The following is a 16,393-nucleotide window of genomic DNA, read 5'->3' as shown; positions in this document are numbered from 1 at the left end:
CAAGCATTCTAATGAGATTGTCCTATAGGCTCCCAAGCAGCAAGCGAACGCAGATTACTGAAAGATGCCAAAGCAACAGGGTTGTCAGTGGGTGATTTTACTTTCTCCAAAATAGACTGGGACTTGCTCAGTGTCAAAGGCTTAGAAGGAAACATACTGGTCCTAGTGTTGGCAAATGAGCATGGCCAGGTGACTGGTGTTCCAGTGATAGAGCATTTCGACAAGTGATTACAAATTTATAAGTTTTAAGATAAACACAAAATGCTGGAGTAACTCAGAGTCAGGCAGCATCTCTGGAGAAAAGGAATAGGAGACGTTTTCAATTGAGCCCCTTTTTCAGACTGAAAGTCAAGGGAGAGGGAAACGAAAGGTATGAAAAGGTACTGAACAAGTCAGAGCCAGCACCGATGACGCAGGAAAAGAGGAGCCCACAACGGTCCATTGTTGGCTGTGGACGAGGTAATAATGAAAGGATACGAACAGTGAAACTAGCAGGACGACAAGGGAGGCCCAGGACAGAAAGGTCAGTATGAGAAAGGAAAAGGGAGTTAAAGTGTTTGGCAACCAGATCACATAGGCCAAGGCGGACGGACCGAGTGAAGGTGTTCAGTGAAACAATTGCCCAGTCTGCGCTTGGTCTCGCTGGTATATAAAAGTCCACACTGAAAACAACGGATACAGTAGATGAGGTTGGAGGAGCTGCAAGTGAACCTGTGCCTCACCTGAAAGGACTGCCAGGGTCCCTGGATGGAGTTGAGGGAGGTGTAGGGACAGGTGATGCATCTTCTCCAGGTGCAGAGGAAAGTACCTGGGGAAGGGGTGGTTTGGGGGCAAAGAGATGTGAACCTGTGAGTTGCGGTGGGAGCGGTCTCTGTGGAAAGGGGTGGAGATCGGAAGATGTAACTAGTGGTGGGATCCCATTGGAGTTGGCAAAAATGGAGGATTATGTGCTGTGTGCGACAGCTGACAGGGTGAAAGGTGCGACTCAGGGGACCTTGTCCCTGTTGCGACTGGGGAGAGGAGCAAGAGCGGAGCTAGGAGTTTACCGAGAGACACATGCGAAGGCTCATCTTTGACAGAAGAGGGGAACCCCCATCCCTGAAGAATGAGAACATCTCAGATGTCCTGGTATGGAACATCTCATCTTGGGTGCAGATGCGGTGGAGACGGAGAAATTGGGAGTTGGGGGATAGTCTTTGCAGGAGGCAGAGTGGGAAGAAATGTGGTCCAGATATCTGTGGGAGGCATTAGATCTGTAATAGAGGTCATTCATTCTACAGTCTCTCCTTTGATGGTGGCGGTGAGATCAAAAAAGGGAAGGTGATTATCTCACTGTGTCCATCGCAGGAGACAGACTATTACCTCACTGTGAAAGGGGCAACATTTAAAGATGTGTGCGGCGTTATTTTTTGCACAGAGGGTGTCGAGTGCATGCAAGGTGTTGCCAGGGGTGGTGGTTGAGCCAGATACAATAGTGGCTTTTAAGAGACATTTGGATAGGCATGTGGATATGTAGGGAGTGGGGAGATTATGAGTTATGTGCAGGCAGGTAAAAGTTGGTCGGAATCATAATCGGCATGGGCACTGTAGGCTGCAGGTCCTGATCTTGTGCTGTACAGTTCTATGTTCCGTTTTAGACCATGCACACTGCTTCAAAACCACATTAAGAAGAGCTCTGGAGAAACTCAGTGGGTCAGGCACCAGCAGTGGAGGGAAAAGAATAGTTGACGTCTCCGTGTGAAATCATTACAACTGACAGTGCCAGTCTTCACCTTCCTTTCCTATCAGATTCCAGAATCTGCAGCTTTTATCCTCTACTTATCATCCCCCCAGCCTCTGTCGTCATTTACGACTTTCCCTGACCCACCTGAATGTTATCTGCCCGTCTACCCCTCCTCACCTATCGCTTATTTGTTTTTGCATCCCCCCACCACTAGCTATGCTGGCCATCTCCCCTCTCAGTCTAGATAAAGGGTTTCAATCCAAAACATTTACTGTCCCTTCCCTCCACTCTTGCTGCCTCATCTGCATTCCTCCAGCAATTCCTTTTTGTTTGTACAGACATTAGCATCTGAAATCTCTTGCGCATCAAAACCACTTATCGTCATCGTGAAAGAAAGTTACAGTACAGAAACAGACCCATGGCTCACCAAGTCTACCACCATCCACCAAAGTACACTATTCCCACATTCTCAACAACTCCCTCCCTGATTCTATCATTCACCTATACATTAGGGGCAAACTAACCTATCAATAAGCACATCTTTGAGATGTGGGAGGAAATTGAAGTACCCGAGGAAACCTATGTGATCAGAGAGAGAACATCTCCACACCATCAACAACCACGGTCGGGATCGGACTCGCCTCACTGGCGTTGTAAAACAGCAGCTTTATTAGCTGCACCACTGTGCTGCCTACTGTCAGTCAGCACTGCTGACAACTAGTTAACTCTAATGGTCACATCTTGCATATGAACGCCATTCTCTGTCCTACAGTAAAAGATGCCATATTATTTTTCATATTTTTTCATATTTCAGATACAGCGCGGAAACAGGCCTTTTTGGCCCACCATGTCCGCACCGCCCAGTGATCCCCGCACACTAACACTATCCTACACACACTAGGGACAATTTTTACATATACCCAGTCAATTAACCTACATACCTGTACGTCTTTGGAGTGTGGGAGGAAACCGAAGATCTCGGAGAAAACCCACGCAGGTCACGGGGAGAACGTACAAACTCCTTACAGTACAGCACCCGTAGTCAGGATCGAACCTGAGTCTCCGGCGCTGCATTCGCTGTAAAGCAGCAACTCTACCGCTGCGCCACCGTGCCGCCCTAGTGACCAGAGGCAATGCCAGCAGCTAACCCACAGAGACAGACATCAAACACGTCATTAATGGTAAAGCTATTGCTGGCGTGACACCCAATTCCTATTTTTACAGCCCTCCCGCTGTTCATCCCATCATACCCACAACCAGGGTTGATCAGCACTTTCTATTCTCCTCCCTCCCACGTACCGCCTCCGCCCCATCTCACCTTGCACACATCTCCAGACTGCCCAAAATTGCAGTGGTCAGATACTGGTAGAAAAGGCAAGACAAAATTATACTTTGATTTACCATTGATGTGGAACATCGAATGCACCTGCAGCCACATTATAATTGCACCTTGTTGAGTACATTGCCTCAATTTTCATCTTCGACATGTCTGCTCATGCCACCTAACTGTGTATCGTACTTCCAAGTCATCTGCAAAATATCCTCAAGAGCTTTGTCCTGGGATCACTGTCTGGAACAGTAACATAATGACTGTTCGCTATCCCTAGACCTGCCCCTATACATGGGCTTCCACATTTGGCAGATTTTGTGTGTTACCTTATCTAAAAGCATATATTAGCAAATGAAATAATTTCCCATTGCTTCCAAATTACTTTCAGCTAACTTCATGATCCAATCCCAAATAAGTCTTTAGACTTTGGAAATACAGCTCGGAAACAGGCCTTTTGTCCCACCGAGTCCATGTTGATCAGCGATCACCCTGTACATTTGCACCATCCTACATACTAGGGATAATTTATAATTTTACCGAAGCCAAATTCTTACAAGACACACACTGATGTCTTTGGAATGTGGAAGGAAATCGGAATGCCCAGAGAAAACCCATGTGGTCACAGGGAGAACGTACAAACTCCGGGTCAGGATCGAACCCTGAACTCTAGCGCTGTATTGCAGCAACTCTACTGCTGCACCACTGTGCCATCCACAGTGGCCAAGATCACAAAGGCAAAAACAGAGCATCTCAAACCATTTATCCCTTTATACATGCCTTCCGCATTTGCGACTGGAAATAAGGCTATAAGTATAATTATTTTTTAAAAGGGGAAGATAGCAGGAAACAACAGTCCAGTCAGTTTAGCATCTGTAACAAAAACGACATGCTGGAAACATTCAGCAGGTCAGACAGCATCTGTGGAGAGAAACAGGATTAATGTTTCAAGTCCGAGACACAAAAAGGTTGACCGTTTCTTTCCATAGAAACTGCCTGATCTGCTGACTTTCTCCCAACAGTCACTGCTCCCCCCCCCCCAGATTTCAAGCATTTGCAGTCTTTTTGATTTTCACAAGTTTACATCTGTCATATGGAAAATGTTGGAAGCCACAAGATATTATAGCAGGAGACCTAGAAAAGTTCAAGGTAATCAGGCAAAGTGATGATGGCTTTGTGCAAGGTAAATCACGTTTGGCAAATTTATTGGATTAAAAAAAAAAAATTAACACATTCCCTGGATGAAGCAGAACCAGTGGATGTACTAAGAATTCCAGAAGGCATCTGATAAAAGTGTTGCATCAAAACTTACTGTAGAAAATAAAAGATCATTGGAGAGCAGATAACATATTGATGTGATAGAAAAGTGGCCAATGGACAGAGGAGGCATAAGCAGATGATACAATGAATAGGCGTACCACAAGGATGAGTGCTGGGGCCTCATTATTTGGCAATGTATGTAACTGACTTCCAGCAATCATTGCTAAACTTGTTGCTTACTCAAAGAGGAAAACAAACTGCAGAGAGGACAAAGTGGCTATTAATGGATGTAGATAGGTTTGGTGAATGGGTAAAGATTTGGGAGTATAAAGTGGGGATATGTAAAAGGAATAAACTGTAAAGCTCTGCAGCACAGAGGGGCTAAGATGACCGAACACACAATTTGCAAAAGGCTGGCATTGCATCTGATCAGGAAAAGCAACAGATCGTTATGGTTTATTACTAGGAACATTGAATACAATAGGAATGAGGTTTTGCTTTAGTTAATTATTGGCGAGATCATATCAGGTGTCCTATATACAGTATCACTCCCTTTATTTAAGGAAAGATTTTAATGCATCGAAACCAACTCAGAGAAGGTTTACCTGGTGTACATAGTCCCATGAGAAAATATTAGACAGCCTCAGCTTGCAACCAGTGGAGTTTAGAAGAGCGAGTTACAACTTGGTAAATTGTACCTCAGGTGCCATGTGTCAAATGATACCAGTCAGTCACACCAAAAATCAAAAGGCTGATGCATAAAGACATGCATCTTAAAAGACCTCAACTGAGCCGGGCTAGGTGACTGACCCTCCTATTCCACCATCAATGCAGTCTAGAGGAGGTGGGCCAGCGTAGTGTACCAAGAGGTGTAGAAGGTAGGCACCCGTTTGTCACCAACTGCCTGCTGTGCAGTCTTTAAGCTAAATGACAATGACATCTCACCGTACAGCCCTCACTGGAAGTACTGCACACCAGCACCATTGCCCTCCCTCCCCACACTACCCTCCCACCACCCCCAGGTGCCTTTGACTCAGTATTCAACTGAAACCAAGAACAGCATATGGGCATCTCCCCAGAAGCATTATGAATGGAAGACCAACCATCTTCTGGAAGCACTAACCGTGACCCATCTCGGTCTGGGCGTAGGTGCCGATGCACTGCATGTTGTAACACAGGTGCAGCCACTTCTCTTTCTGCTCTGAAGTACACTGATTCTTCAAGGTGGGTATGAACATGCCAAAGTGGAGATTCAGAGGTTCTACCTTGCTGGACAGACAAGCTCTGCAGGGTACAATTAATTAATATAGCATGATGACACTAGCCATGTAATATTTATTGTACAACATACCCATGCTCTACCTAACAAGATCTTTTGAATATTGGCTACAGAGAAAACACTTTACCACTAAACGGTTTGAGTGCTATTGTGCAAATGGAGAAATCTAAAAATTGAGACACCTGTAATGACTTGCACAGAAACAAATAATTCTATAAAAAAAGGTTTTGGCTCAGAGAAAGAATATTGGATGGAATTACAGGGAAAATATTGCCCATCAAGCAGGCCTTGGGATCATCTTGTCTTAATCAAAGGGGGGCACCTATGACTGCAGCTTTCTCAGATGAGTTGGGCCAAAGCGCCTGTTTTTGTGCTGTTTTCTCAACATCAGCAGTCAGTTTACTTTACAACAATGCACAAGAATTGTTGCAGGTTACAATCAATTCAACAGCTGTGATAGTGACAGGGTGGCGGATCAAGAGAAATCAATGTTACGAATATTGAAAAATATTACCTTTTAGTTTTGTGGATATCTCATGTGCTTGCTTCTACAACAACCAATAAACTCAATGGACATATACATGATTCCGCATCACCTCGTGTCTTAGGGATAACAAGTGTATGTTCTCCTTCCACCTTCGACTGGCTATCCTTGTCTGGAAGCATACGGTTTAAGCTAATGTAGTTTCCACTGCTGAGTGGTTCTCTTCCATGCAGCCCCAAGTGGAAAACTGCATGATGAGGTCAACACTATCACACCTAAATCCACACGAACTTCCAGCAAGTGGCAAACTAAAGCAGGAAAGCATGTTCAGTTTCCATCCATAACAGACAGATTTTGATTCTAAATTCAGCAATGCTACTTTCTCCAACACCCCCCCACACCACTGTGACGACCAGTTAATTCAATAAAGATTAGGAATGAAAGCTTCCAGACATGCTACAACCCTTGATTATGCTCAACGATGAGTTAAAAGGCAGAATAGCAAGAATCCTTGCATTTTCCTTCAAATGCTGGCTCGAAGGGCCAAATGGCCTCCTCCTGCACCTATTTTCTATGTTTAAATCAGCCAGAGAATCAATGTTATGGAGGAAACATATCTCAGGGGTATCTTTCCATGCCTGAACCACATTTCCTATTATTAAAAACAGAAAGCATGGCTGACAAGTATCAATAATCTTGGTATATTGCAAAAAGCCGAATGTCTCCGATCATATTAATAATCCAGAAATAATAGATGATGACTGGTGATTGAAACAATAATCTACATTACTAAATAATTTATCCACATCTCAGTATTTCAATACACATTGCATCATAAAGATGTACTCTGCTGAGCACTAGACGATGATCAAATGTCTAAATTACTCTCTCAGAGAAAATGCTAAACAAAACAATGAAATTGGTTGTTCTGGTTCAGGATTACTCACTAATGGACAAGTTTTAAGGATAGCTCTTTCAAAATGTTCCAGGTCCTAAAAACAAGTCGCCAAGTTATGTCCTACAGACATTAAAGCAAACTATTCATCAGGAAGAATGAGATGAGAACCGTAATGGACACATTACACTTTTACTGCAACCTAGGATGAAAGGAGAGAGGAAACAAAAAACAGAAATCTCCAGATGCGGGAAATCTTAAATAAACCAAAGTGCTGAAAATACAGCACATCTGCGAGCATCCGTGGGGAGAAAGTCATTGACATTTTACCAGTCACCAAAACTTGTACTCCTCTCTCTCCACAAATGCTCTTTCACATGCATTTTTCCCATGATTTTGTCTTTATATTAGGATGAAAGATTAAATGGATCAGAGGCCATCCATTTTCTCTAGAACATCATGGAACCAGGCGGACCAGAACGAAAGTTGGGGTCAATTTCAGCACTGCTCAAAGGAATATAAGGCAACAATTTAAGGGGGCTGTGTTAACATCAGCTGAGAGAGTGCTTTGGGTGAGAGTGCACTGGGTGGGAGCGTGCATTGAGTAAGAGCGTGCACTGGGTGAGATCAGCATCCAACTGCAATGATGAGTTATTCATGGCAAACTCGGATAAAGAATAATTAAAATCTGGAGCACTGCTCCACTCTGTCTGTGTTCGTCCACCCTCGCGTACGTGCCCGGGTCAGCCTGTCTGTGACTGACCGTCCACCCTCGGCCGTCCATCTGCGTGTCTGCCCGCGCCCGCCCGTCTGGCCATCCGTGTCTGTCTGTCCACCCGCGTCCGTCTGGCAGTCCTCGCACCCGCCTGTCTGCCCGTTTCAGTGTGTGTCTGTCCGTCCTTGCACAACTGCCCACGCTCATGCCATCCATCTGTCTGTCCACACTCGCGCCCATCCGTGCTGGCTGACTTGCGTTCGTCTGTCTGCACTCGCGCCCATCTGCCCGTCCTCATGCGCCCGTATGTCTGTCTGCGCTCAAGCCTGTCCGTCCAGGCTCGCACCCATCCGTGCTCGTTCATGCCCACTCGCCTGTCTGTGTCTGCCTGTGGTGTCAGGGAGCGGTCCCGAAGGATGTATGGGATACGCGATGACTTGGACATATAGATTCAGAACTGGCTTACTCAAAGAAGACAGAGGGTCATGTGGAAGGCAGATGATCTGGCTGGAGGTTTGTGACCAGTGCAGTTCCACAGACATCTGTGCTGGGACCTCTGCTGTTGGTGATATATGACCTGGACATAAATGTAGATGGGTTGGTGAGTAAGTTCACTGATGATACCAAAATTGGAGGAGTTCTAGACAGTGAGGAATACTGTCTGAAGATACAGCAGGGATAAACCAACAAGTATTTTGTTATTACATAGAGTGGTGGGAGGCTAGAACATATTGCCAGGAGAGTTGGAGGCAGACACAATAGTAGCGTTTAAGAGGCTTTTAGATAGGCATTGGTAGTGTAGGGAAAAGAGGATATGGATCACATACAGCCAAGCGAGATTAGTTTAATTTGGCATCATGTTCGGCATAAACATTGTAGGCCGAAGGGCCCGTTGTTGTGCTACGTTCTAATCAGAAGAGTATTAAAATATTTGAGGCTCTTGCACATTGACCTAAAGACATCATGAACTGTTTTTAAGTAATTCATATGCTCAGCATTCTTTTCCAAAGTCATACAAATAGGGTCAAACAATTAAGCTTGGTAAAAGGTTGTACAGAGACTTCACCACACTGTTTGTATGCAAAGGAAAATCAGGATTATTTGCCCATGTAAGATAGCAAAAATAATATATGGACATGGTAGCTCTAACAGTCTTACACCCAGATCCTAGGTTGCCCTTGGCTCTGAATTACACTCTTACAATACTCACTTTAACAAACAATTTATTTGATTCAACAAATTTATAACCTCAATCTAAACTGCCATAAACAACGAGTCTTCACTGATTTAATCTGACAAAATGTTTGACTCAATCTAGAGGGCAAAGGACAGTTCAAACATAAGGAAACAGATACTATGAAAGAGGTGCCACGTTTACAATATCGTGTGGACTTCACATAGGAGTTGCCTTGTGAGTACAACGATCGGGTGCATGTAAACTTCTATTTCTCACCAGGGACTAGACCGTATAGAACATCTGGACTGGCCCCAGTAGCCATGACGTTGTCAAAAAGACCCAAGGACACTATCATAGGATGGAATTTAATTAATAATTAAGATAATCAATAATTAATCTGACAGAAAGCCATCTTAATTTTAAACCAAAGTCAATAATTTAAGTGTTCTATTCCCATGTACTGGATGAAGTCTCAGATTACCATATGTTCCCATATTAACCCACATCAACTTAACATTAAATCTATAATTACATACCACCTTCAATTCTGCTCCTAGAGACTAAGATGGCAGTAGAAATTTTATCTAAACGTTAATACATCTAGTCTAATTTGTGAAACTATCTGAATTACTGGGATGATCACATTTTAAGAAATAGAAAGCTTCAAATTAGCACGACTGCAGATTTTAATGGACAGGTGATCAATGACCTGTTTTTAATCCCGTTCTGTGGCATCGGGTTTATTTTTTTTAAAAACAACTAATTCTGTAACCTTCGAGTGGCTCAGCAAGCAAACAAATCTTTGGCTGCTGATCTATGCAAACCCCAAGGACCATGACCCATGTCACTTCTGTTCTATTTGAAAGCACACTGGTCTTTCTTTCAACATCATGGTGTTATTTTAAAGCAGACTACAGCACTGACTTAATGTGACCACTTTTTCATCAACTAAAGTGAAATCCCTGCAGAATTTTCATCAGGAATAAATTTTCCACCAGAAAGTTTGTAAAACACGAGCTGTATACTAAGTGCCTTTGAGTCACTCCAAAGGATAGAAGATGGGAGTCAGCAACGGCAAGGCCATTCTGCGCCTCAATTTGATAATTAAATAAATGTTTGGATTAAATCAAGATTACATTCATGGTCTATGAAGCTTCAAAATTCTCCATCCTGGCATATTTTATTTCACTGGATTTGTGGGAATCCAGAGTTACAAGTAAGATGGTCATCGATGATATAATATGGCAAACCTCAAGGGTTTACATAGCCTATTTCCATTTTCTAGGTTAATTGGTATCCCAGCTTCACATCCTTTGTCAAACAATTACTACCCGAATCTCAAACCTGCATTAACCCAAAAAATACATAACCATTGAAAGGGATAGGTTTCAGTGTGAAGGAGAAACCAAACATGTAGAAACTAAGATGGTTGGAGGGCAGGCAGTGTAGCAAAAGCAGTAGGAATAAAAGCATAGACTATTTTCTAATGGGGGGGGGGGGAATTCAGAAATCAGAGGTGCAAAGGAACTTGGGAGTACCGGTTCAATATTCCCAAAAAGTTAATTTGCAAGTCGAATCGGTAGTAAGGAAGGCAAATGCAATGCTAGCATTTATTTTGAGAGGGTTAAAATACATAAACAGGGATGTAATGCCGAGGCTTTATGCCCTGGTCAGACCACATTTGGAGTATTGTGAGCAGTTTTAGGCTCCATGTTTGAAGAAGGATGTGTTGGCATTGGAGGGGGTTTATGAGAATGATAGAGTTAACAATAGAAGAGCGTTTGAAGGCACCGGGCCTGTACTTGCTGGAATTTTGAAGGATGACAGGGAACATCATTGAAACTAACCAAATAGTGAAAGGCCTGGATGTAGTGGAAGTGGAGAGGATGTTTCCACTAGTGGGAGAGTCTAAGACCTGAGGCCATAGCCTCAGAATAAAAAGAGATGTGGAGGAATTTATTTAGTCAATGGGCGGTGAATCTATGGAATTCATTGCCACAGACAGCTGTGGAGGCCATGTCAATGGATATTTTTCAGGCAGAGATCGAGAGATTCTTGATGAGTATGGGTATCAGGGGTTATGGGTGAAGGCAGGAGAATGGGGTTGAGAGGGGAAGATAGATCAGCCATGATTGAATGGCAGAGTAGACTTGATGGGCCAAATGGCCTAATCCTGCTGCTAGAACCTATGAATCAAAAGAAGTATTTCCTGATTTTGCTCTGTCAGGGCTTAGGTTTAATTATAAAGTTCTGAATTTCCTTAACTCTTGATCGCCTATTAGAGGGAACACATAGCAAGTATGCCCGAGAGCAGATGTTTCCCACCAATATTTCCTGCTAGGAGATTGCGTACAAACTACATCGATGAGCTTTCTACAGCACACACACCTTTTGAAGAACATGATTTCCTCTGGATTTGAGATGTCATGCTCCCGGATCTTCCTCACCATCAGGGAGCTTTTCCTCACAGCTACATCATATCGCTCACTACAGGTCATGAAGTTCAGGTCTTCGTGTTGGAACTCAGGATCGTTAAGAGCAAGAGCTTCTAAATTACAAGGAAAACAAGCACACAGGGATTAGCATAAAATAATCCAATCAGGCATGTAAACCCAGGTCACAGAGGGTGATCAGCAGCAAGAGCCTCAATCACTGGGTCACTCTTCATGTAATGGACTTCGGACAATATTTCACCTCGTTTCTCACTTGCATTCCAAACCATGGACCAATTGCCAAGATATTTCCACAGTACTACTTTTTCCATACCATGACCTCAAAGCTCTGGCTAAAGCAAAAACAAATACATCATCCCATGGTGAAAATACAGTCAAAATACAATACAATTGGTGGGCTATGGACAGAAAAAGTAGTACTCAAAGATTAAAGCTACACATTTAAAAGGAAATAACACAGATCAAAGCAGCGATACTATGTTAAAAGTGCAAGGAATCTATTTAGACATAGTTGGAAGCTTTACAGTATCCAAAGACTTGATTTTGCTGCCATGGATATTGAATCGATGTGGGCACAAGGTGAGAAAATGCAGCCACGGTCCAGATTAACAGCTAACTGGCAGAATTGCAGTGCCGATTAAAGGGGCTGAATTGCCCAATTGTGTCATGCAGCATTGAAACAGACCCTTCCGCTCATTGCTGATGCCGTCCAAGATCCCATCAGGCCTTAGGGACTTTTCCAAGAGCCTCGGCACCATCTCCTTCACGATCTCAAACTGCTTTTGCATATTTGTATTCTTGACACTGATCTTGCTGTCCCCCAAGTCCTTCTCCGTGAATACAGATGCAAAATACTCGTTTAGTACCTCACCTACATCACCTGATTCCAAGCACAAATTATCTTTGAGTGGTCATATCTTCTCCCTGGTCACCCCCTTATTTTTAACAACATATAAAAAGCCTTGAGATTTTCCTTAATTCATCTCGCCAATGACATTTCATGGCCCCTTCTGATCACCCACTCGAGTTCTTTCCTACACATTACATATTTCTCATAAGCCTTGTCTAATGCCACCTTCTTAAAACTAACATACTCTTCCTGACCAAGTTTACAACCTCCTTGGTCATCCATGGTGCAGCGAGTGGAGCCACTGCTTCACAGTACCAGGGGCCAGGGTTTAATCCTGATCTCAGAAGCCGTCTGTGTGGAGCTTGTATGGTCTTCCTGTGACCACATGCAGTTTTGCCTGGTGCTCCAGTCTCCTTCATATCCCAAACCAGTGCTCAATGTTGGCAGGGTAAATGGTCACTTTAAATTAAAGTCTAGATGAGAAGTACAATTGTGCAGCCGGCCGGGGAGAACGTAGGAAGAATAAACACGATTAATGTAGGATTAGTACCAATGTTGTATGATTGAATTGGTTCTTTCTGTGCAATATATACTTAAGACTACTACAAAACATTTAGAAAGAACATTGCTGTAACAACGCCAGATTCCCATCAGCCTTGAACAAGGACACCTTCAAGCAATCACCTGAACGTTTCCTCACTTTGGAGAATTTAAATTTTGCATAGATGGCTGAGATTCCACCAATGAATGATGAGGTTTGAAAGAACTGGAAAGATGTTATCCAAAAGATAAAAACAGAAGATTGAAAGAGAGTGAGTACAAAGGTTGTTCAGGGAACAAGAGTTCAACTGAAGCTATCAAGAGGATAATGAGGAAGAAGGTTGGACTTTATTACCTTCCATCACAGTGAAGAATGTGGGGAGCGCTGTGATGGATGTTTATGTTAAATTTTATTTTATGTGGTTGTGTGTCTTGTTGCTTTTCACTTAGTATGGCTGTATGGTAACTCAAATTTCACTGTACCTTAATTGGTACACGTGACAACAAACTGACCTTGAAACCTTGAAGTTGCTCAGAGACACACAGGTGGCCATTCAGGCTAGTTACAGATGGCGTCGCTAACTCTATTTGTGTCATCCAAATCTCTAGGAACCACTAACTAAAGTTTTTAAAAGTGCAGGAGTAACTCATCAGGTTGGGCAGCATCTCTGGAGAGCCTGGATAGGTGACATTTCAGTTCAGGACCCTTTTTCATAGGTAATAAGTGGTTACAAGCGAGGAAGGTGGGCATATATTCAGGCACTCCCCGACTTACGTAATAGGCGACTTACATAAACTCGTAGACACGCAAGCAATTCTTTAAGTCCAGTGCTTTATTTCAGAGTTGTGTGCTTCGGCGGTAGTGCACTATTGCACATGCGGCTGTTTCCACAAACCAGATAGGTTCGTATGGATGCTCCCCCATGGTCTCCATGTCGGAGATCCCATGAGGTCTCCCACTGGTGCGACATAGTAGGAATAGTGAAGTTACACATACACAGGAGTACTTCTGAGTCCCACTTATGTAACATCTTACTCACGTAAGGGTCTGTGGGATGTAACCCTTACAAATCAGTGAGCATCGGTATTAATAATCCGATGGTAATCAGCAGTGGACCCAGCACGGACGCAAGAGGTACTCCACTAGTCACATGCCTCCAACAAAAATAAAACTTCCACAACTACCTTTCGACACCTACCTCCATGCCAACTTGAATCTAATTAGGCAAACCAAATCATTTTGATTCCATGCCATCACCCCCACCATACTGCTATTTACCTCTTGAATCACCGTATCGCCACATCAACCCCTTGGTCCAAACGCAAAGTGAAGGGGAAGAGAGGCAGTGTTTGCTTTCCCAGGAACAGATTAAAAAACACCCTCAGCCTTGGGCATTACTCCTAGTTCACTTCCTCAGCCACCAAATCCAATACAGAACCCATCCCTCATTCGCCACCCACCCACCCACTCCCCAAACCCCTTACCAACCTCAACCTTGCCACCCAAAAAGTACCCATAATCTTTCCCCCTCACCAAAAGCGACCCACTTTGCCCGCCTCACCAATCTCACCAAAGCCACTCCCCTGCCCCTTTGTCAAAGCTGCCTGCCCATGACCCCCACTCCACAACCCCCCACCTCCCCTTCACAGTCCTTGACCCTCTCCTCTTCCCCGCATCCCAGTCCCCCACCAACGTTCCTCTCACCATCCTACATCTGCTTCGCCTCCCACCCCACGCATCCTCCATCTCTTCCATCATCTACTCCATCTCCCCTTCCAACCACTCCATCATCTACCCCTTCCATCTTCATCTCCCCTCCATTTCCCCTTCCATCTCCTCCTCCATCATCTCCCCCTCCGTCCTCCTCCATCTTCCCTTCCACCTACTCCATCACCTACCTCTTCCATCTTCTCCATCTCCCCTCCATTCCCCCTTTCGTCCTCCTCCATCTCCCCTTTCGATCTCCTCTATCTCCCCTTCCATCTACTACTACATCTCGTCCATCTCTCCCTCCATTTCCATTCATTTCCTCCTCCAGCTTCCCTCCCATCTGCTTCTCCTCCAACTCCCTTCCATCTGCCTCTCCTCCAACTCCCCTTCCATCTGCTTCTCCTCCAACTCCCCTTCCATCTGCTTCTCCTCCAACTCCCCTTCCATCTGCCTCTCCTCCAACTCCCCTTCCATCTGCTTCTCCTCCAACTCCCCTTCCATCTGCTTCTCCTCCAACTGAAGGGATTAAAAGTACCATTAGCAAATTTGCAGATGATACAAAGCTGGGTGGTAGTGTGAACTGTGAGGAAGATGCTATGAGGTTGCAGGGTGACTTGGACAGGTTGTGTGAGTGGGCGGATGCATGGCAGATGCAGTTTAATGTGGATAAGTGTGAGGTTATCCACTTTGGTGGTAAGAATAGGAAGGCAGAGTATTATCTGAATGGTGTCAAGTTAGGAAAAGGGGACGTACAACGAGATCTGGGTGTCCTAGTGCATCAGTCACTGATAGGAAGCATGCAGGTACAGCAGGCAGTGAAGAAAGCCAATGGAATGTTGGCCTTCATAACAAGAGGAGTTGAGTATAGGAGCAAAGAGGTCCTTCTGCAGTTGTACCGGGCCTGAGTGAGACCGCACCTGGAGTATTGTGTGCAGTTTTGGTCTCCAAATTTGAGGAAGGATATTCTTGCTATTGAGGGCGTGCAGCGTAGGTTTACTAGGTTAATTCCCGGAATGGCGGGACTGTCATATGTTGAAAGACTGGATCGACTAGGCTTGTATACACTGGAATTTAGAAGGATGAGAGGAGATCTTATCGAAACGTATAAGATTATTAAGGGGTTGGACACGTTAGAGGCAGGAAACATGTTCCCAATGTTGGGGGAGTCCAGAACAAGGGGCCACAGTTTAAGAATAAGGGGTCGGCCATTTAGAACGGAGATGAGGAATAACTTTTTCAGTCAGAGAGTGGTGAAGGTGTGGAATTCTCTGCCTCAGAAGGCAGTGGAGGCCAATTCTTTGAATGCATTCAAGAGAGAGCTGGATAGAGCTCTTAAGGATAGTGGAGTCAGGGGGTATGGGGAGAAGGCAGGAACGGGGTACTGATTGAGAATGATCAGCCATGATCACATTGAATGGCGGTGCGTACAGACTCGAAGGGCCGAATGGCGGCCTCCTCCTGCACCTATTGTTGTCTATTGTCTATAACTCCCCTTCCGTCTGCCTCTCCTCCACCCCCACTCCATGTCCTCCTCCCCTACATTCGCCTCTTTGTCTGCCCTCGCGCTGACTCCGGCCCCCCGGGGTTCTCACCGATCTCCCGGCGCCGCCGGGTGTTCTCGGCCCCCCCATCCAGGAACTGTGTGAGGGCCTCGGTGCGGAACGAGGCCGAGTCCCGCTCCCTGCGCAGATCCGCGTTCATGGCGATGGCGGCTCCCGGTGCCGGTGCGCCCCCCCAACCGCCTGCGCGCGCGCGCCCGCCCTCCTTAAAGCGGCAACTCACCTCGCGCAAGGTGGGGACCGCCGCTCTCCATTAAAGCGGCAACTCTCACCTCACGCAAGTTGGGGACCGCCTCTCTCTCTCTCTCTCTCTCTCTCTCTCTCTCTCTCTCTCTCTCTCTCTCTCTCTCTCTCTCTCTCTCTCTCTCTCTCTCTCTCTCTCTCTCTCTCTCTCTCTCTCTCTCTCTCTCTCTCTCTCTC

At 44.9% G+C, this 16,393-nt stretch overlaps 1 protein-coding gene across 3 annotated transcripts in view; it reads right to left on the bottom strand.

Moving 5' to 3' along the window:
• The window catches only part of acox1 (acyl-CoA oxidase 1, palmitoyl), a 44,087-nt gene extending 27,923 nt beyond the window's left edge, over positions 1-16,164 (bottom strand). Inside the window, exons 1-3 of one of the 3 annotated variants that reach the window (XM_078401149.1) lie at positions 16,007-16,164; positions 11,249-11,408; positions 5,434-5,594 (exon numbers count right to left, since the gene is read on the bottom strand). In XM_078401149.1, the coding sequence (XP_078257275.1) occupies positions 5,434-5,594; positions 11,249-11,408; positions 16,007-16,115 (430 nt within the window). In that variant the 5' untranslated portion in view covers positions 16,116-16,164. The remainder of the gene's footprint in view (positions 1-5,433; positions 5,595-11,248; positions 11,409-16,006) is intronic. The other 2 variants (XM_078401148.1, XM_078401150.1) reach the window with 2 other exon arrangements.
• Positions 16,165-16,393: the final 229 nt, after the last annotated feature.

The sequence above is a fragment of the Rhinoraja longicauda genome, chromosome 6 (assembly GCF_053455715.1).
Source record: "Rhinoraja longicauda isolate Sanriku21f chromosome 6, sRhiLon1.1, whole genome shotgun sequence".
Classification (NCBI taxonomy): Eukaryota; Metazoa; Chordata; class Chondrichthyes; order Rajiformes; family Arhynchobatidae; genus Rhinoraja; species Rhinoraja longicauda.
The sequence above is the reverse complement of the archived record's forward strand: the minus strand, read 5'-3'. Positions and strand labels throughout refer to the sequence as shown.